The 21,145-nt window shown below is 50.9% G+C and overlaps 8 protein-coding genes across 8 annotated transcripts; 3 read left to right on the top strand and 5 right to left on the bottom strand.

The window, feature by feature from the left end:
- Nucleotides 1-470: 470 nt before the first annotated feature.
- On the bottom strand, nt 471-2,989 carry N7443_009980 (putative ATP-dependent RNA helicase (Hrh1); the record flags this gene model as incomplete). The annotated part of the gene is made up of 3 exons (XM_056890036.1): nt 471-800; nt 856-1,670; nt 1,720-2,989. The coding sequence occupies 3 exons, from the start codon at nt 2,987-2,989 to the stop codon at nt 471-473; spliced, it is 2,415 nt and encodes an 804-aa protein (XP_056736527.1).
- A 2,060-nt stretch (nt 2,990-5,049) lies between these two features.
- Nucleotides 5,050-7,074, top strand: N7443_009981 (uncharacterized protein; the record flags this gene model as incomplete). The annotated part of the gene is made up of 5 exons (XM_056890037.1): nt 5,050-5,171; nt 5,263-6,017; nt 6,068-6,218; nt 6,267-6,705; nt 6,760-7,074. The coding sequence occupies 5 exons, from the start codon at nt 5,050-5,052 to the stop codon at nt 7,072-7,074; spliced, it is 1,782 nt and encodes a 593-aa protein (XP_056736528.1).
- Nucleotides 7,075-7,200: 126 nt separating this feature from the next.
- Nucleotides 7,201-7,929, bottom strand: N7443_009982 (uncharacterized protein; the record flags this gene model as incomplete). The annotated part of the gene is made up of 1 exon (XM_056890038.1): nt 7,201-7,929. One exon carries the CDS (start codon nt 7,927-7,929, stop codon nt 7,201-7,203), a length of 729 nt encoding a protein of 242 aa, XP_056736529.1.
- Nucleotides 7,930-8,479: 550 nt separating this feature from the next.
- Nucleotides 8,480-10,126, bottom strand: N7443_009983 (putative F-box protein (Pof7); the record flags this gene model as incomplete). Its single annotated transcript, XM_056890039.1, has 2 exons — nt 8,480-9,685; nt 9,737-10,126. 2 exons carry the CDS (start codon nt 10,124-10,126, stop codon nt 8,480-8,482), a joined length of 1,596 nt encoding a protein of 531 aa, XP_056736530.1.
- Nucleotides 10,127-10,468: 342 nt separating this feature from the next.
- On the top strand, nt 10,469-11,891 carry N7443_009984 (putative mitochondrial carrier protein; the record flags this gene model as incomplete). The annotated part of the gene is made up of 2 exons (XM_056890040.1): nt 10,469-10,721; nt 10,774-11,891. 2 exons carry the CDS (start codon nt 10,469-10,471, stop codon nt 11,889-11,891), a joined length of 1,371 nt encoding a protein of 456 aa, XP_056736531.1.
- Nucleotides 11,892-12,483: 592 nt separating this feature from the next.
- Nucleotides 12,484-16,348, top strand: N7443_009985 (uncharacterized protein; the record flags this gene model as incomplete). Its single annotated transcript, XM_056890041.1, has 9 exons — nt 12,484-12,557; nt 12,617-13,948; nt 14,004-14,234; nt 14,292-14,460; nt 14,510-14,518; nt 14,571-15,200; nt 15,251-15,747; nt 15,797-15,900; nt 15,951-16,348. The coding sequence occupies 9 exons, from the start codon at nt 12,484-12,486 to the stop codon at nt 16,346-16,348; spliced, it is 3,444 nt and encodes a 1,147-aa protein (XP_056736532.1).
- Nucleotides 16,349-16,533: 185 nt separating this feature from the next.
- On the bottom strand, nt 16,534-17,124 carry N7443_009986 (GFA family protein; the record flags this gene model as incomplete). Its single annotated transcript, XM_056890042.1, has 1 exon — nt 16,534-17,124. One exon carries the CDS (start codon nt 17,122-17,124, stop codon nt 16,534-16,536), a length of 591 nt encoding a protein of 196 aa, XP_056736533.1.
- A 605-nt stretch (nt 17,125-17,729) lies between these two features.
- Nucleotides 17,730-20,861, bottom strand: N7443_009987 (uncharacterized protein; the record flags this gene model as incomplete). Its single annotated transcript, XM_056890043.1, has 3 exons — nt 17,730-18,514; nt 18,576-19,231; nt 19,285-20,861. 3 exons carry the CDS (start codon nt 20,859-20,861, stop codon nt 17,730-17,732), a joined length of 3,018 nt encoding a protein of 1,005 aa, XP_056736534.1.
- Nucleotides 20,862-21,145: the final 284 nt, after the last annotated feature.

The following is a 21,145-nucleotide window of genomic DNA, read 5'->3' on the forward strand; positions in this document are numbered from 1 at the left end:
CAGTCCTGGATCTGGATAAAATGGCTGAAATTGTACAAGAAGAATTCAAGGAAAACCAGACTAGATAACAAACAGAAATGTCGAAATGTAGAAATGTAGAAATCAAGATAGGGACAGCAAAGTGCCGTCAGGTGCGACAGGCCAATGTGACAGCTCGCGTGTGATTGCCCAACATCTCCGGTGGCCCCTGGCTCTCTCCTGTTTTCTCCTGTTTTCTCCTGGTTCCCTTTACAATACTAAAACAAGTCTGACGTGGAGGATGTGGCGAAACTGATCGACAGATACCCGCTTATTCCTAGCGGATGGCGGATGTAAGGATGCGGTGATCACCTCATTTGGTCACCTTGCACACCGACACCGTACTTTATAGGGGGCCATGATACTTGACGTGATACTTGGGTGTAATATATCTTCGTATATTATGATCGCTCAGGGGTATATACCAAGCTCAACAAAGTAACCTGGAGAATTTAACCGGCCAAGGCCTCACCGACCCAATCCATCTGCACCGCACTAACCCCGCGCGCATAGCTGCGGTTCGTGAAAACGAACTCGTTGTACATGATTGCCTCCACCTTCTTGCCATAGAGTACACTCGACGGGTGGATAGCCACCGTCTGGTTACCAACCACCGTACGATAGCTACCATCTGGCACCAGGCGGGCGGTATTGGTCGCAAACCCACACAAGAAGCTCTGCAGGATAAGAATCGGCGCAGGATCAGACGAATGATCTCTGCCGTCATCTCGAGGGAGAAGCTTGGCTTGACGGCACTGATTCCGGAGTTGTTTGCGGACGTCCTAGAGTTGCGGGTTAGATCGAGGATCACCTCTCGGCGCGAGAATAATAACATACCATCACTGCCTGCATCGCCCGATGCGATACCAAGTGTCGCTCAGCCCATGCCTTTCGGTCGGAATTCTCGGACGCGTACGCTCGTACCGTTGATAACATTGTCAGATGATCGCCCTCCCGTCGATACAGATCCCGCCGGGCCGCTTCGGCCGCTTCCTTCTTCTCTTCCGAGCTGGTGTTGAGGAAGATGTTTTCAACACTGAGACAGGAGATGATGTCGATCACATCGATCAAAACATCATGGCCATTCTCTGAAGCTGCTAAAAGCACCCGCCCCAGTGTTGGGGTGAGAGGGAGCTTGGCGATGTGCTGGCCAACGGCGCTAATCTTCCCCGAGTCTTCCAACGCATCGATATTGAGGAGCTGAAGCAAGGCTTTCTCCAAGGACTCACGCGGTGGGCGCGTCAAGAATGGAAATTTGACGATATCATCCACACCACGCGCTTTCATGTTCAATAGGGCCTGGCTCAGATCGCATCGGAGAATCTCGGGAGTGTTTGTCTCGTCCAGAGCCAGGTAATCCTTTTCGGTGTACAGACGGAAACATTGTCCGGCTGCCTCACGACCAGCACGACCCTTTCGCTGGATAGCAGCGGACTTGGAAATGGGCTTGACAAGTAGCGAATCTAGGCCGAGGCGCGTGCGGAATTGCTTGACCTTTGCCTTCCCGCAGTCCACCACATACCGCACGCCAGACACTGTAACGGATGTTTCAGCAATGTTAGTTGCCAGGATAATCTTGCGGGTGCGTGGTGGAGCAGGCTGGAAGACGCGCTGTTGAGCGATTTGAGGCAAAGCCGCGAACAGAGGCAGGACTAGGATCTTAGGCAAAGATGGATCCATCCCAGTGGCGTATTCATTAACCAGAAGCTCCAAAGCTTCCACGGTCTCCCTGACCAGTCAGGAAAACCAGGATATCACCGGGCATAGGCTCCTTATAGTGAATTTGGAAGATAACCTTAAGAGCTGCGTCCACAAAATCATGCACAGGCGCGGGCGAGTAGATGGTTTTGACAGGGAACTGTCGGCCCTTGATATGACAAGCCGTAATCTCCTTGACGGGCTCTGCCTTCTCCTTTTCGTCAGCATCTCCATTCGAAATGTGCTTAAGCTCTTGTTCTTTGATTTTGAATCCCTCTTGGAAAAATCCCATAAGACTCTCCATATCCGCCGTAGCACTCATGACCACCACCTTGAGAGGCACACCTCCACGACCCTCCTTCTTCCCCGAAACCAAGTTGCGCAGGAACCCAACAGTCAGATCAACATTAATACCCCGCTCGTGAACCTCATCAACCACGATAGCGCTGTACTTAGTCAACCAGGGATCATGCAACATCTCCTGCAACAACATTCCCTCTGTCAAGAACTTGACACGAGTACTAGGAGAAACGGATGTGTCGAATCGGACTGAGTAGCCAACTTTACTCGCTGGCGAAGACGAGCCAAGCGGTGTACCCATTTCCTCGGCGACACGGCGAGCTAGCGTGATAGCAGCGACTCGACGCGGCTGTGTAATCGCAATACATCCACCCACGGTAGCAGATCTTGTCGAGCCATCCTCTTTGGGTACTTGGACAGGTGTCGGTCGGCACCAGAATTCGTTCACCAGGAATTGTGGGATCTGCGTACTCTTTCCGCTACCGGTCTCACCGACCAGCAGCATGACATCTTGATCGCGGAGCTTCTGGCGAATTTCATCGGCGTGGCCGAAGATCGGAAGCTTCTTGCGGAGCTCGTAGAGAGCATTGGCTTTTTCTCGGAGAGGAGCGAAATTCGTCTTGGTGTCGGTGAAGGTCTTCGGCTTAGGCTTGGGCTTGTGTTTTGCGACTTGGGTCTTGTTCGACGGAGGCTGGGGGGTTTCGGGTTTGGTCTCCGGTGTGGGCTTTTTTGTTACCGGCTCAGCGACCAGGGCACGCTCTGGGGCACGCTCTGGGGCAGGCTCTGGGGCCTCGATTGGTTCGCCGTTGCGCGGTTGGGGTTTGTTGGCAGCCTCATCGAGCTTGCGTTTCTTGCCGCGCCTCTTCTTCCGGACGCCGTCCTCGACGGTCGTTGGCTCTGAGACTGGCTTTGGAGACCTGTTCGATGGCTCTCCGTCCGAATCACCGAAGTGAGTGTGCACCTTCTCAGGCATTTTGAATGGGCGTCAATGAGAAGATCATGAAGTTCACATCTCGCCGCGATCTCCGAAATTTTTCGCTTATCGGCTTATCGATAAGAACACGGTGATATACATCGGCGACTACAAGCATTCTAGGTCGGAAAAAAAGTCCGATCCCCACATCAGGCAGGACATAGATGTATCACTAATTGTATTCATTCCCAATATTGAGCGTAATCCAACGAGGCTTTTGGCCGCCCCTATCGTTCTGTCTCTGCCGGTCTTAATGCAGAATTGTGGGGTTTTTACCACCACAAAAGCAAGCAAAAGACGACCTCTTTCGTGCCCGAGAACGTACACCTCGTGAGGCGACTGAGAGTCACCTAGCTAGCCTGTGGCGATCTCTTAGACAACCTCAATAAGCCTCTCTAGGTTCCAGCCAGGCCCACTTTTCCTCTCCGCTTTTATCGAAGTATGGCAAACATACTGTCTCCGGCGCAGCGGAAGATCCAACGCATGAAATGACTTGAACACGTGACAAAGAAGCAATATTCTCCCCAAACGACGTGACCAAGGCCGATGAGTCGTCGCTCTATCTTGTAGCTATCAAGAAATCTCGTCAAATGGATGTGTTGATTTCTTCTTTTCCTAGTAAGACTCTAGTCGACGCCTCCAACATGGTTACAAATATCAGAGTCAAGCTCGAGTCGCTAGCGCCAGCCACAATACCACAGGTTTTGGAGAAGCTCTTTGGTTGGACGTTATCTATCAACAATAAAGCAGTCTTGTTGGGTGCAAGGATGCGGTCGCCCAAATGCTGAAGCAAAGCCGCACCATAGCAATGACCGGGGCTGGGTATTCAATATTCCACCAATGGAAGAGCTATTTGAAAAATCTGCTGGTCATAATTTTCTCGACATCGGTGAATATTACTAGGGGTTGGTGATAGTGGCTGGCCTACTACAGTGGGATACTGCACGTCCATGCCTGCCGTTGTCGGATTCCCGAGAAACGTCGCCCTGGATTAGGCACCTCATCGTATTCACAACGATGCCGTTGCCGCCCTGAAGCATCGGTCTTTCAGTTACTTTAGTTCTGGCAAGGGTGCTTATGCATGATCCCCTCAGAAACACACCCCCTGCCGGGTGCAACAATGACGTTGATCCCACCAAACATTGGGACCGCTTCATGCTGTGTATCACTTCAAGGGATTGAGTGAAGACAAAAGCATTGCTCGAACCGCTCTGTTTCTCGTAAGCGAAGACACTAGTCAGATTGACGGCCAGACTCTACCGATTGATGGAGGGTTAACCGTTCGTTGGGGGGGTTGGTAGAAAAGAGTGCGAACTAGTGAGGCGCAGAACGCGAGGCAAAGGTCAAGGATTCGAGTACTTGAATCTAGACCGCCAGCCGCAAGCAATTGCGTCAGTGCTCAGATCGCGTATTTTCATCGAGCTGAGAAAATCAGAGAAGATCTCTCAGGTACGAGCGAAGAGACCGGTAGTAAACCCCGGGGTAGAATAGAGCCAATGTCAAATGCAACTCAATCCTTATATCCGCCACAAGGAAACAATGAACAGTGTTCTCCACGCTCGAATGTAAGCGAGATGATCCAATGTTTGGGCTGTCAAATGTAAAAATGTATGAATGGATGTATCCAAATCGATCGGACCAATTAGCATTGACGGGGCGCTAGAACACGGTTCGAGTGCGCAAAGGCAAAAATCAATAGACTCAGCTACCGCGGACGATCACAGAACGTTCTTCACGTCAATCTAGTCCTGACAGAACCTTCCCCTGTGCCATTGCATCATAGCATTGAAATTGACCCCGATCCTGTGGGATTGAGCCGCGCATCGATCGATCGCCCTCCCCTGTTGATTTGTGACCTAGCAACTTGACTTCGCCTGCTCTTGTCTTACCTTTCCAATCTCCGGTTCGCATGGATTCTGCAGAAAAACTCGAACTGCGGATATAGACGATCAATTGATGCATCATCCCTGTGCCAAATGGGCGGGGATGAGTAGAAGTATTAAAGGAAAGGTGACTCTCCCGTAAGATACGAAGTTTGTTGCCAAAGTAAATTCCATATCATGTCTCGCACGGATCTCAATGAAGGTTTTGCCGGCGTGGACGCAGAATCATTGCGATCATTCGCGTCGACTCTGCCGGACGACTATCACGACTGGGTTTCTGAATCGGGCCGAACATCGCGGTAAGTGGACGGATCGGGAACCAGATCAGATCAGATCAGATCAGATCAGATCGAGGTTTCCAGAGCTAATTGCTGATCGGATCGACACTAGAAATGACCAAATTCTCGAGGACTTCCCTCACCCGCCCAGTCGGGCTAATAACCTCGACGCCATTGAGGAGGAAGTTGCTTATCCTACTCCTCAACCCTCGGTGAAAAATATGCGTCGCAATGTTACTACCAACGAGCTGCCTCTATTGCAGGAGATGAACCCGTATGAGAATGCGGAGGAGTTTCACCCTGTGAATGAGAATGAAGAGGGCGTGTCCTATGATTTGATCGCGCCGTTCGGTGGCGTCGACGCGCCTTTGCATAAACTGGAGCGCCTTACAGATGTAATGTTTGGAACGGAGCATATGCTGCACATCCTCTCTACACCGCGGTATCTGGCTCGGTTTCGCGAGTTCCTGTACGACGAGAGGCCGCGTTCAATTACTACTTTGACGTACTACCTTAATGCTGCCAAGGCATTGAAAGCGCTTCAATATGCTAATGCACTGGTGCGCTTGTCCACCGATGTGCCACCACCTGCTGTCCAAGTCATCCAGACTGGCAATGATCCTGTCGGGATCACTGTCAACAAAATGCTTGAGGAAAGAGTTGAAGATGGTCTCAGGGCATTGACAGCTGAGGAGCTTCCTGCATTCATCACATCGAGATGTATCACTATTACAAGCAAGATCGTGGAAGAGCGTGTTCGCGGCACTTTACCCTTCAAGTTTCGCGATACATCAAATGCATTGGCCGAGGTGTTTTGTTTGACTGATCCTTCTCGACCGGATAATCCCATCATCTTTGCATCCGAAGGTATGTTTTTCGTCTGTGATGGGTCTTTTGCGTAGTACCAACAGCAACAGAATTCCATCGTACAACGCAATATGGCATGGACTATGTCCTAGGTCGTAACTGTCGTTTCCTTCAGGGTCCCAAGACAAACGCCAATAGCGTACGCCGAATCCGAGAAGCTCTCAAGGAATGCCGTCACCATTCCGAACTGTTTCTCAACTAGTATGTCTTGTCCAATGTCTAGCAATGAAATTAAACTAACATCCGCAGTCGCCGAGACGGTTCACCATTCATGAATCTCCTTCAATGTTCACCCTTGTGCGACAGCCAAGGCCGAGTCAAGTACTTCATCGGTGCCCAAATCGACGTATCAGGTCTAGCTCTCGACGGTGCGCACATGGAATCCTTAATTGAGCTCCAATCTCGATATCGAGACCCCGACGAAGAAAGCATCGCCCAAATGCCCGAATCAAAGCAAAAAGAAGAGTTTCAAGAACTCTGCGAACTATTCAGCCCCCGTGAGCTAGCGTCAGTTCAAGAAAACGGAGGCGATCTCTTCCAACCAATGACCGCACGATCCAGCTCTCTCAACGGCCATCGAACCCGGCTTCAGCGCGGAAATTCCATGGACAGCGAAGTTGAAGCTATCCGACTACGAGATCTCAAGTCGCCCGTGCTCAAGGGGGCATTAGCAGGCGTCTATGAGCACGTAAGTCTCTTCTCTTTCCCTTCACTTAGCATACACTAATATAGAATACCCCAGTACCTCCTTGTCCGCCCTTACCCATCCCTTAAAATCCTCTTCACATCGCCTTCTCTCCAAATCCCCGGCATGCTGCAATCTTCATTCCTCTCCCGGATTGGCAGCAACACTTCCGTGCGCGACGAACTCCTTCAAGCAATGATGGACGGCCGCGGTGTAACAGCACGGATCAAGTGGGTGACGCGCTTCAGTGCCGAAGGCCGTAACCGTTGGGTTCACTGTACACCACTTTATGCGAGTAATGGACAGGTCGGTGTGTGGATGGTTGTAATTGTGGATGATGATGAAGAGCAGATAATTCATTGGCGGAACTAATATGGCTGTATCACTGCTTAAATATCTTTGCACATAGCGATTTCTTCTTATATGCCAGATTCCCCTGTGAATAGAACACGTCCCTCACGATCCATTTTGGATGGATCAAAACCCAGTCTGATACACTCAACTTCCATCAATGCGAATGAAAGTCTTGTATTCTCCATCCTCCAGTTCAGAGCCCGTCACGGGGTCTTCGCTATCCGGACCAAGCAATCTGATCAGCCAGTACGGCTTTCCTCCGCTACCGGCTGATCCATCCTGGAGCTGGACGGCCCAGCTAGTCACATTATGAGCACCTATGAATATACCGTCCTGCTTGACACCATCCAGGTAGTGATAATAAGCCTGGATGGGCAAGCTATATTGCCCGAGACCCCACATGAGCTGCGCAGAGTAAGGAATGTCAGTGACATTGACAGCCTTCCACTCAGCACCGCTCACACCCGATGGAACATATGACTCAAATGAATCCGTTGCATCGTTGCAGCGGAGGGGGCTTTTAGCGAGGTCATTCTTGGAGACAATCCCTATCTGAGGTTTCTTGTTAGATGGTGCTGCCTTTTGAAAAGATGGGAATTTATTATTTGAGGTTCTTACATATCCGCGCACAACACTGGTATCACCTTGCTGGAGGAAGTATACGGCCTCGCTGCCGAACCCTTCAATGTTGCAGGCGTTATCTGTCGCTGTAGTGTTTACACACTGGTTCACCTCGACGATCCACGGTCCTGCGATACCGGTCGAGGAGTCGTAAGATGGAAGGTTGGTGCATCCGCTGGGGACTTCGACTGGGGTCACAGTGCATGCTTGGACAGCAGCTAGCAAAGAAAGCCCCGCAAGAAAGAGAGCCATTTTACTCTTGAAAATTCGAATATATTTGCAGAGACTTAGACGGTTGGTCAATCTCCAAAGTGGTCGTGATAATGAATCGCTTCATGGGCGATAGGCACCTTTTTATGCTCATTTCATGCCCTGAGAATGTAACCTCGAGTACAGTCTATAGTATATCACTCTAGGCTCCCGTAGGCATCTGGAACATATTCCCATGTCCAAGATGGTACAGGGAATTACGGCCGCTTTGGGCTGCGTTAGTGCAAGGTTAGCGCCCAGGGCAGCCTAGATTCTGGACCCACGGGGCTCTGAGTTCAGGCTGCTGTCCGCTATCGCCCTTAAACCATGTGGTGCTTGGTTTGAACAGCCAATATAGCTGTTTCTTGAATATCCCATGGCAACGCCATTTAATAATACATACGGAGAGGCACGCGGGGCACTTTTCAACCATGAATGTTTTCAACCACAGATTTTAAGATAAGAAAAGAGAAATGAGTCTCGTATTCGACGAAATCACAGTCATCTATGCATTTATGTTTAGATGGAATCATCACAACCATCAATCATCATTTTATGAAAGGCCCCAACCCCGAACCCGACGGAAGACAAAGGCACGATCATTCCGAAGACCAAATTCGGCCCAGTCATCAGTGAGCTTATTGTAGCTCCAGAAACCGCGCCAAGTGAGCTTGGTATTCTTCGCAGGATTCACATCCAACTTTGTGGAAGATGTAGACCTCAGGGTCATGAGCATTGTGTAGACATATTTATGGTCGACGCCCTCTGTCTCTATGACAACATCGCGAGGGTCGGTAGAAGGCTCGTTATGTGATGGTGTTTGTTCGGGCTGGTCTTCAGACTCGGGGATGGGGTCGGGCGATGTCAGGCGCCAGCGGCCACGGCGGCCATATTTCAGCGCAGCTTGGGCAACTGGTGGGACGGGATCGGCAGCTCCGGATAATGTCTGGCCAACGTCAGAGATTTGACGTTGATGGCCCTTTTTGTGCGTGGCTCGTGCGGCCATCATGTTCTCTTTGCTGATATACGGAACAACGTCGACAGGTTCAGTCGTAGACAAAAGTGATACTACAGAGCCATCTGGGTAGAATCGCAGATAGCGGTAGTATGTCACAATGTGGATAGGGCTGTTCCAGGACACGGTCTGGAAGGAGGATGCGGCACCCTCCCGGGTGTAGTTGACAGTGCTGATATAGCATCCGGTGAAGCGGATTCGCGGGTATGACTGGAACACTTCACTCCATGAAAAGAAAGGTTTCGGGATCTCTACTGGGGTGTCTATTGGGAACGGCGTGTATCGTGTGCCGCTGAGGGTGAATATCGGATGTCCGTGGAGATCACAGGCAAAGGTGTAGTGCATGCCCTCAAATCCAAACTCTGGCGATTGGCAAATCCGCCTCCAAAGCTGTTGTTCATGTGCAAAGTGGTACGCAAATCGCTTGCATACCAAGGCCATTCGGCCAAAAGCCGCTGGATCTTGCAGTCCCACATAGTGTAGGATCTCCACAATCACCTCCGATGGAACTTTAGAGATGGGGCACGGCGGAGGAGGAGTATTTTCGATTATCGGATCTGCTTGTGCGATGGGCAGGTGTGCGAAAGATGCGATCAATTCGGGTGTAGAAAGTATCTCTGCCTCGGCAGGCGCTGGCGCAGTCACAGAGACAGTAGAGGGTTGGTCAGTAGGCGGTTGTGCGGGCTTCTTCCATACATGGGCGTAGTGCTTGTTTCGGTATTGCTTATCGACCGCAGCGTCCAGCTACAAGGCGTTAATAGATAGGTCTTCTATGGGATGAAACAACACACTCACACGGTATGCTTTACGATAGTGCTGAAGACTGTCACCCAGCTTACCAGCAGCTTCCTTCTCGACCGCACGTTCAAAGTGCTCCAACGCGGTGCTGGGCTCTATCGTGTCGCGGCGAGTAAAACCATCGCCGTCTACTTCCTCTTCTGGTTGCACCCTCAGCTCCCCAACCTGCTGGGCCAGTTCCTCCGGGTCGAACGAGGTAGGCGGAGGCCCCTCCTCCTCGAGGTCCTTGCGGTCTACCAAGGCATGACGAGTCGGTGGGAGACGTGTCGGTGGCGGGGCAGATGGGGCAGCTTGGGCAGCACGAGGGGTAGACCTAGGCTTCGATCGACGAAAGACCTCCTCGCGCCACTCACGGCGGAATGATTCGAGCTCGGCGTTGTCTTCCATGGCGGGGACCCGTCCGGCCTCGGAGGTCGATCAAATCTGATAAGCCCACCTGCAAGGTCCACACCGGTCAAAACCCGCAGAGTGAAATCGAAAATTGATTCAAAAAAAAAAGCTAACCAAAATCAACAGCATTCACCATCGAAGAGTCCAAAGATCCCAAGAGGTTGAAAGTTGAAGTTGCAAAAGTTGCTTATCTCCGCCCGGACGCCGCCGCCGCCACCCGAACCCCGAACTTCAGGAAATCTTGCTTGTCGACTCATCATTCTTTGTCACCCTCAAGCTTGAGCGTCGCCTGCCCAGCTTCGCGTCTAATTAATTTCACATTCGGTCTCCGCCGACTGGATGACGATCGGGCTGGATCTTTCTACTTCGAGCAACCCAGGCGCTCCTGGTAGCGCGTTCGGGACTGAGATCGACTCCTCGGAAGCGTCATGGACGTCACATTTCGACGACCCTGAATCAGCGGCAACCATGGCGGCCACAACAGGAACGGGCTCTGACCCGGTTTCTGCCCCTCCTGCACCGACCGACAACATCTCCGCCGGGCAGCGGATGATATCTGCGACAGCGGGAAACATTTTGACGGGACTGCTAGGTGAGCTCCGAGCGCCGGGCCGGACGTGGACAATGTCGCTAATTCCTTACAGTCACACCGTTGGATGTTGTTCGTGTTCGTCTGCAATCGCAATCCCAAGTCACCAACCTCTCGCCGTATACCTCCCACACCACTCAAACTCTGAAGAACCTTCCTCCGAACATTGGGATTACAGCTTGCTGTCGTGAAGTATTTTGGGTCGGAGACAGTGCGCAGATGTGCATGTTGGGCCCCAATGCCACTGCGATCGGATCACAGGCACACGCAGGAATCGACTGCGCCGTTGAAGAATCACAGCGACGGACATTCACATCGACTTTCGACGGATTAAGGAAGATCGCGAGAAATGAAGGAATCACGACGCTATGGCGTGGTCTGAGCCCAACTCTCATGATGGGGATTCCAGCCAATATTATTTACTTCGCTGGCTACGATTGGTTGCGCACAGATGACCGAAGCCCGATTAAACAGGCTGTATCGGATGTTTGGGCGCCGTTTGTGGCGGGCGCCATAGCACGGACGGCTGCCGCATCGGCGACCAGTCCGGTCGAGATGTTCAGAACGCGTCTCCAGGCAACACCTGGGACAGGTGCCGGTCATTTCAAGGCGACCTTGGAGGGACTGTACCAAATGACCCAGGCGAGAGGGTATGTCTCGCTTTGGCGAGGATTGTCGCTCACTATGTGGCGTGACGTACCCTTTTCGGGCCTTTACTGGTGGGGATATGAGGAGGTGAAGAAGGGCCTTGAGTCGGCACGAAAGAATGCACCGCATCTTCATGGCTCTGACCCGGAGACTCCATCGACCGCCACGGCATTCCTTGATAGCTTCATTTCCGGCGCGAGTTCGGGAGCGGTCGCCGCATTAGTGACAACACCGTTCGACGTGGGCAAAACCCGACAGCAAGTATTCCGGCACATGGACGACCAAGTCTCAACTGCGTCACAGCGTGCCCCGGTATCTCCAAAAGCTGTCGTCCCTGAGCAGTTTCCTCTCCCTAAATTCCTTCTTCATATCTTCCGCGAAGAAGGTATGAACGGTCTTTTCCGCGGCTGGGCAGCTCGCTGCCTGAAGGTTGCGCCCGCCTGCGCTATTATGATTTCTACATATGAACTCGGGAAGCGTATGGCGCGGGAGGTGAACGAACGACGACACTTGGAGAAGTCCTAAATCCTCTGTACTTTTATAATGCATGCGATCGAATCTCTACTCTCGATCGCCCTATCCCAACTCCCCTTTCCCTTTTGTTCTCAGGCGTTCATGTTTTAATGATACCGCATCAGGGGAATCATAGAGTTTGCATCTGTTTCGAGGTCATTCTGGGGGTGGTTTTCTGAGTCAAAATACTCCACTGTACATATGAAGTTCGTGAATTATTTGAAAATACGATGCATGAAACGCAGACTTGTCAGAATACCCAGGTAGAGAATCCGATTAGAAATACTGTACCTGGGTGAAGCGGACGAGAAGGTCCACTTCCTATCGACCATTTATACCCGATAACCTGCAGCGCTGGCGACCCCTGCGCGGCATAATATCAGCCACTATAGAAACGAACCCCTCGTATTCATCACCCGTGTGCATTGACTCACGATCGGCGGACCCAGCCGACTCGGGGCGAACCAGCGTTGCCCGGGCGCAGGCAGATGATCGCACCTGCATGAGGCTGAGAATCTCCTTGAAAGGTGGCCCCCATCCTGCACTTATTTCCCCGCGATTTTAGGTCCTGGATTCAAATGTGACACTCAACTCAAGAGTCAAAATGCCGCCAACGGTTCATATACCACGCTCGGCGAGCTTTGAGCATATAGAAGCCGTCAAAGATACAAACGTCGAGTACGAGGATCTTCCCCGCAAGTTGCTGACAGCTGATAGCTGACTTCATATGTTGATAGTATCGTCGGAGTCCCGCCCATCGGTGGACATCATGAGAAGACATGGACTGAGCAGGGGTCAAGATCACCCTGGCTCGGGATCGAACTACTCAAGCGCATACCCCGGGCACGCGTTCTGTTGTATAACCATGGACTGTTGCACGAGAATGATAAAATCGAAGACCTCGGTCAACGGCTCCTGAATCATCTGCTTCACGAACGGAGATCAGAGAGCATTCGACGCCCGCTCTTCTTCATGTGTCATAGTACAGGAGGTCTTGTAGCAAAGGCATGTCTCGCCTTAGCCTCACGGGCCGAGCCGAACCAGCAGGCCATCCTCACTAGCTGTTACGGTATCGCTTTCTTCGCGACGCCCCACCAAGGCTCCAGCTATCTATCTGCAGAGGAGTATATGTCAAGTATACGTCGTCTACTGCATCTGGAGCAGGAGATACCCGCGGCGCTCAGAGAACAATTTCGACCCCGTCAGGAGAGGCTTTGGCATTTGTCCAACCAATTCAAGGCCATTTCGGCAGATATGAAGGTTTGGTCCTTTTTAGAGACTATAGACTCGACACTACACGTTTTGGACTTGGATACGCAAAATGTTGGGGTATTCCATGCGCCCATAACTTCCATTCGCTCCGGACTGCTCACTATCGAGCATGAGATCGAGTACCCCTTAGCTACAGACCATGCTGGCACAGCTTGCTTTCAGGGTCAATCTCTGAGTTTGGAAAAGTTTCTGGCCGAGTTAAGTCAGTCAGTCACCGATGCAGTGAAGCTCTCCAAGCATATAGATACTCGCGTCGATGTGGAATCCGACGTCATAGTTCAAGTCAATGGGTTTTTTGAAGACACTGCTTTGGGTGTCAGTGATGAGACTCCCTTGAAGTTATGGACTGCTCGTGTTTCTCTGGAAGAATATCTTATCAAAGGCCCCTCGGAATGTCTTCGGGAACGGTTGAAACGTTCGCAGCCTGCAGGACTAGACGACTCTTCAGTGAGTAGTTTTGACAGCCCTCGGCATTCCTTTCCACATGTTATCCCTAGCCCGGACGAACTTGGGCACGAGCAAAATAATAATCATGGCATTGCCCACGACGAACACGACCTTAGACCTTCGAGGCCAACTCTTCCTCATGGTGAAAGCTTCGACTCTATGCACTCTCCAAACATCCATATCACTGTACAACACGAGCAGGAATATTTTGAGCCTCATGAGAGCCCTCCACCACCGGTTGACCGTCCTCGAAAAAACTCAATCACCCGAACCTTAGGACTCAACACATTGAAGTCCCACAGGCGAAGTATGTCTGATGGCAGCTCCCACACAAGCGGCTCGCGCCTATCGTAAGTCTCTTGATTGATTGATCTATCTAACCTCCGTACTTACCATATATGACAGAAGCTCCGGGTCGCCGCAGTCACATTCAAGGTTCCTGTCTATCCCACCATCCACCAGCGATCGTATCAACGAGCACATGGAGACTCGGGATATCCCTCGCTCCGTACCTCGTTTTGACCGGCCTGAGCCCGATACTGAGAAGCTACTCTGGATTCATGTTCCCTATACTCACACTGGATGGGTGTCACAGGTGATTCGACGCGCATGTCATGATCGCCAGGAACCGAATTTGTATGAAAAGCAGTCCCCAGAAAACCTTGATTTGAAGCTACTAATACCGTTGTCTAGTCTACGGAAATTCATCAATGACGAGAATTGGTATCTGAATCTTAACAGAGCTCGACATCTTGAGCCACATGCACGCTTTGTTAGGCCGAAGTGTATTCATTCTCGACAGATGGATGCTTCTCAGCCTACCAAGACTGACACTCCTGAGGACCCCCAACTGGCTCTTTATGTGAATATTTCTACTTTCCCTTTTTGAACTCTTACTGATAGTGAAATAGACCCCATACGTATGTTCGACAAATGAATACAACCTTCGCATATACTAACCTCTTTGATCAGCTTCACTGGGACACATACCGAAACCTAATCCAGCGCCGCAAAGTAGTCGAAGACAGACTTAAACAAGGCCGATCCCACCCAGTGCCAAGCAGAATTGCAAAATCAAGCCAAGAGGCACAATTAATATGGCAGTATTTGGGCTGCGAACCACCAATTCACTTCCGTCGCACGTTAGACCAGTACGGTTATCCCAACCTCCGCTCCACCGTCGCTCGCGATGACGATCAGATGCTATGGAAGCGTACCCGCCGAGCTGTCCGTCTTGATGACCAACTTAGAAGCTATATGGAAGCCACTGATGAGGACTCTGAGGACCCAGAGCCTACCGTATTTATGGATGGGAATGTGCTCATGGTCGATCAACTCTGGCTTTGGATTGTTGACCAGAAGACCATTGTCACATTCTTTCCCAATCAGGAGGCTACCACTTCCGAGGGGAAATTGCTCGACCAGACAAATCTGCATAGCAGCATTTATAACGAGTTGAATGGTGATCTGGCGCGTCGGTTTGAGACGGCGGGGGATCTTGCGGCGCTTATCATGCTGCATGCTGTGACTGTTCTACTTGACAAGACACTGCACCATGACCTACAAGTCTTGCGAATTTTCGAGGAGTCTATTAGCATTCTGGTAAGTTTTCCCCTTCTATCGCCGGGGGTTACAGTGACTAAATAAACCAGACCGAATCCGTCACAAAGTCTTTCAAACGCTTCCGCAACGGCGGCTTCACCAACGGGCCAGCAGACTACAATCTCACAGCCTCAGGAAGGCCAATGTCAGCCACGGAGCGCAACGAGCGAGATCGGAAAATAGCCCTAAGAAACCGTGAAGATTTATCTGTCTTGCTTGAGCTCCGTGATATTGAAGATGAGCTAGCCACTATCCTCAGGCTTCTCGACCAGCAAGACGGAGTGATCAAGAGTATGATGAAGTACTTCGAAATCAAAGGCTGTGGGAAAGTCTTTCTCGACGCAGCTCAGCTGCGAATCGATGAGTATCGCACTCAGATCACAGAGATGAAAGAAAACAGCCACCTCGCGCAGAAGGCGGTGGAAACTTTGCTGGATCTTAAACAGAAACAGGCAAATGTTGACGAGGCCAAGATTGCGCGGTGGCAGGCCGAGGCAACTCAAAACCAGTCACGATCGGTCATGGTATTTACTATTTTCACAGTAATGTATGATTGAATGCCCCCGAAGATCCAGGCTTCGTTCTAATTGGATTAGCTTTCTACCACTGTCATTCTTTACGTCTCTCTTCGGCATTAACGCCAGAGAATGGAGTGGCGAGTCGGCGAATCTGACGCTAGCCGAGATGCTAGAGATAGCCGGTGAGTCCCAAGCTTAATCCTCTCTCCCTTCGATACTAAGACCAGTCCAGCCCCAGCTTCAATCGCCATAATAGTCCTCTCTCTGCTGCTAGCATTTAGCGAAAGACTCCGCCAAGTAACGACAACATCTCAGAAGATCGGCTTTGGGCTCTTCAAAGATTTCTTCCTCCTCCCTATCGAAAGATTCCTACATATAGATACACTCGTTCATCGAATACCATCAACAGCTGTATCGGAAGACTCGGCCATGCGCAAGCGGTTTGATCATTACCTTGGTTACGAGAGTCATAACACGAAACACTATGAAGACTTTTGGCAAATGCGGGAACATGAACGAAGTCCCCTTGCAGAACTTGAGCGTAAGGCGAGGAAGAAGTCTAACTCTCATGGAATTGGTGAGTCAATTGAGTTGAAAGTTCGGAAGCGCGCGAGTAGGTTTGATGTTTGAGGTTTGCATTGTACAGAGTACAGCTTTCTCTTTTTATTTTTCTTTTAGTGGACCTTTGATACCCCCAGATTCATGCATTGTATAGTTGACCATACATAACTTCTCTATACAATTACTAGTTCTTCAAAGTTCTATAGGTATCCCTTCAAATATACCCCCCAGTTCTAAAGTCTACAAACCCCCATCTACTGCCTTCCATTATCCCTGATCATCTGCTCCCACCTTTCCAGACTCTCCGCCCTCCAAACCTCATTCCTCCTATAAAACTCTTCAAATTCCGGCACACTCCCATCAAGCTTAAAAAAGCTCCTCTTACTCCTCGTATAAATCTGCACGTCCGGCTGCACCTTCCACGCTTCATCCAGCGTGCCACCTTTGACAAACTTAACGAGAGATTCCGTACCACCATAATGCGACCAAACAGCCACACGACATGTAGGGCATCTAGCCAGATCTTGACCTTCACCAGACTCAGAAGGGACGGTGACTAGCTCCGGCTCGACAATATGGCCCGTTGCAGGGACGAGTATTGGACCGGCTGGTTTGGCCGGTGAATTGATTGATGCTGGGATTTTGACGGCGGTTGAGGGGAGACCGGTTACCATTTTTGACTCGATTTGGAGGTTTATGGCGAATGCAGAGCCACTTTCGCGCTGACAGGCTGTGCAATGGCAGCAGTGGACTATGAGGGGTCGGATTTCGAGGCGGTAGCGGATTAAACCGCAGGCGCAACCTCCCTCTAGGGGGTAGACGGACTCTTGGTCTTTGGAGGCCATTGTTTTCAAAAGATGGAGGGTTTGAATTGGATTGAACTGGTAGATTGGGGGAATCTACAGAAGTAAGTTCTCGTCATGCTTGGATCTGTGCCTCGCCGTCACGCCTTTCCTCTTCTGTTTTAGTGCTGAGCGGGCGATAACAGGGGCCCGAGCACTGCCTTGTTACACTAGATTGGTGATGCTTGCTAATCGCTTGCAGTTGTTAAGCGTTACGTTGGAGATGTGTTGGATGGGTATACTGTTGCTTGTTGAGGCCTGAACCATGGAATCGAGTTTTGTAAGAAATCAAGCTGGGTAATTTGACAAATGAAAATGAAAATGGCCAAACGCCGTCCGTGGGGCAAATTTACAGTAGTGTAAGCGCCTGGTAGAGAATACGCCGAACCAAGGATGAAGACAATATGAATAACTCCGATACCTCATGAACGACCCATAGAACTGAGATATGGGTTGATGATATCGTAAAAGCGGTAAAGACATTGGTAGTCCATAGTCCATGAGATGGAAACAAAACTCTTGTCCGTGATGTTGTTTACATCTTCGCGAGGAAAATGCAAATATTGGGATGTACTAGGGCTCTGATCCCATTGTGTCTAATGAACGCGTCAAGACGCAAGAGCCTGTAGAGAAGGGATGGTCATAGAAGACCACTTCTGAATTGTCTGCATCATTCGGTTCGGGTCCAATGGTTTGGGAAGATAATCGTCCATGCCAGCGGCGAGGCATTTCTCGCGGTCTCCCAGCATCGCGTGTGCAGTGAGAGCGACGATGGGAGTGCGCGGCAATCCGTTAGCCTTCTCGTAGTTTCTGATCTTACCCGTTGCCTCGAAGCCGCCCATAACAGGCATCTGGACGTCCATGAGGATGACGTCGTATCGGTGCTTCTTGACCTCGTTGACGGACTGCAGTCCATTTTCTACCACGGTCACGTTGTGATTGAACTTCTCGAGCATGCGTACGGCCACCTTTTGGTTCACACCGTTATCTTCTGCCAGCAAAATGGCCAGTGAACGGGTATACCCTGATGGCGCGTGATTAGAGCGATTACCCAGGGCGGGTAAAAGACCATTCCATAAGTCGACCGGGCGACATGGAGTTGCGATGTAGGACATGAGACCGAGCTCACCGGCCGATTTGATCGTGAGGTAAACTAGGGGCGCGGTAAGTACCATTGGGATGGTACTAAAATCTCCGCAAGCTCGCAGCATCTCCGCTGTCTCGATCGAGGAAACTAGAATTGCGGCAACGGAGTAACTCCATTCAGACTTAAACGGTCCGGACGCAAGCTGATGGCTAGTCATGACCAGAGGCTCAAGCCCTAGTCCAAGCAACATTTGCGCAGCCTGGAATCCTTCCATGTGGCCCTCATCAATTATCAGAACCCGACGGCCTCGGTGAGGAGAGAGTTGTTCCGCGAATCCTAGGGGGGGGTTGAGCAAGCTTCACCCGACAGGTAAAGGAGAATGTGCTGCCCTGGCCGGGTTGTGAATCCACCCATATAACACCTCCCATGAGAGCCACAAGTCGCTTTGAGATGGCAAGACCCAAGCCAGTTCCGCCAAAACGACGCGTCATTGACCCGTCTGCTTGCTGGAACTTGTCGAAAATGAGACTTTGCTTGCTCTCCTCAATTCCGATTCCCGGGTCTGAAACCGAGAATTCGAAGATTGTTTCATCAAGCTCGCACTGGGTGTTTGAAGAGCGCTTGATAGCAACCTGGATTTCCCCGGCCTCGGTGAATTTAATTGCATTGCCCACCAGATTTAGCATGACTTGTCGGAGTCGATAGGCATCACCGACAAGGTAATCAGGCACATTTCCATCGATCGTGTAGACCAGGTTCAAAGCCTTCTCGTTGGTCTCTACGGCGAGCGCTTTCAAAACACTAAAGACTGTCACTCCGAGACTGAATGGTGTCTTTTCGATTTTCAAGTGGTTGGCCTCAATCTTGGAAATGTCGAGAATATCGTCGATAATTGTAAGAAGGCTGTTCGCGAGGTTGTGAACCATATTCAATGTTTCTCGCACGTGCGAAGGAAGATCGTCCGTATCAAGGGCCAGACTCGAAAGACCGATAATCCCGTTCATCGGTGTACGAATCTCATGACTGTTTTTGTTCATTAGCTTGTGTCCTGGGCAAGTTTTCAGAGTAAGTGTTACCTCATGTTGGCGAGGAACTCGGACTTGCTGCGATTCGCCAACTCGGCGGCCTCACGAGCAGCAGTATTGCGCTGAATGCTGTCCCGCAGCCCAAAGATCATTTTATTGATCTTCTGTTTCAACTCATCCATCTCACCAGAAGCCGACACGGTAATCAATTTGCTAAAGTCGCCGCTCATCGCGGCCTCTGTGATCTCACCGAAGGCTCGAACTTGAGAAGTCAGGTTCTCAGCCATAGTGTTGACATCCTCGCTTATTGAACGCCAGATACCGAGAGACCCATCGACATTTGCCTGTCCACCGAGCACACCTCGAACACCAACATCTCTTGCCACGCTTTTTAATTGGCTGGCAAAGTGTCCGAGGCCATCGACCATACTGTTTATAGTTTCTTTTAGTGTCAAGATCTCGCCTTGTGCATGAACCTCGATCTTGGTGCTGAGATCACCCCGTGCAATCGCTTGAGTCACGTTGGAAATCTGCCGGACCTGCATTGTGAGGTTCTGCGCCATAGTGTTGACATTGTCTGTCAGATCACGCCAACGACCCTCAACATTCTCCACTTGTGCTTGTCCGCCCAGTGTACCATCGGTTCCGACTTCTCGCGCCACACGGCTAACCTCGAAAGCGAATTGATTGAGCCGGTCGACCATGGCGTTTATAGTAAGTTTCAAATCGAGAATCTCGCCCTTGACGTCGGCAGTCACCTTCATTGTGAGATCACCTCGAGCCACAGCAGTCGTCACCTTGGCAATCTCACGCACTTGCTGGGTTAGATTTGATGCCATGCGATTGACATTATCTGTGAGATTCTTCCAAGTGCCCTCGACACCGTGAACAACTGCCTGACCACCAAGTGTACCATCTGATCCGACCTCGCGAGCCACCCGGCTAACCTCGAAAGCAAACTCTCTTAGCTGATCGACCATCGAATTGATGATATTCTTCAGTAGCAAAATCTCGCCCTTGCAGTCCGCCTGCACTTTACGCGTCAGATCGCCCTGAGCTACTGCAGTTGTGACAGTAGTGATATCGCGGACTTGGGTCGTGAGGTTATTCGCCATGGCATTGACGTTGACAGTCAGTTCATGCCAGATACCCTGGATTCCTTCTATCTTCGCCTGGCCGCCGAGCACGCCCTCAGTGCCGACCTCGCGCGCAACCTTTGAAACCTCCTGACTAAACACCTGCAGCTGGTCCATCATGGTGTTGATGGTCTGCTTGAAGGTTGCAATCTCCGGCGACATCTCCAAGGGATGCACACGGGCACGCTGGGAGAGATCGCCATGCGCAACCTGGGTAATGATCTCTCCGATCTCGAGCAGCTCCTTCTGGAATGCTTCATTGATATGAGTGTGTTTGCGAAGTTCTTTGCGCAGATGGGTACACTCTTGTTCGATTTTCGCGATGGAGGAGTGTTGCTCGCGGCGATAGATGAGCTCCTCGACGATATGAGAGATAAACTCTCGAGGTACAGAGACTTCCGAGCTCTGTTGATGCTGCAGGGCGACATGGGCTTGATGGAGATCCGCGTCGCTGACCAAAGACAGGCGGCCAGTATCCACCAACACCGCCATGGTTGTGGATTATTCTGTCCGAAAACTCTCTCTGATTGATCACACTGGGGATGTTAGTGATGGGGATAGAGGAGGTGGTCAGAGCATACCGTATGGGCAGGTTTGTGGAGAAGTGCGGCAGCACAAAGAGTTACAGGTGCTTGCATACATTACCTCACGTAACGTTTATTTCCCCGCTGTCAGTGCAAGCTCTGTGTCGTGAAGAGTTTCCACCAGCCAAGGGAGGGGAAAGCAGGACATGAGAAATGAGGGATAAGTTCTAGACCGTGACTGGCGCATGCCCG

Source organism: Penicillium atrosanguineum (assembly GCF_028827265.1).
Source record: "Penicillium atrosanguineum strain IBT 20685 chromosome Unknown utg000008l_segment0_segment0, whole genome shotgun sequence".
NCBI classification, from domain to species: Eukaryota; Fungi; Ascomycota; class Eurotiomycetes; order Eurotiales; family Aspergillaceae; genus Penicillium; species Penicillium atrosanguineum.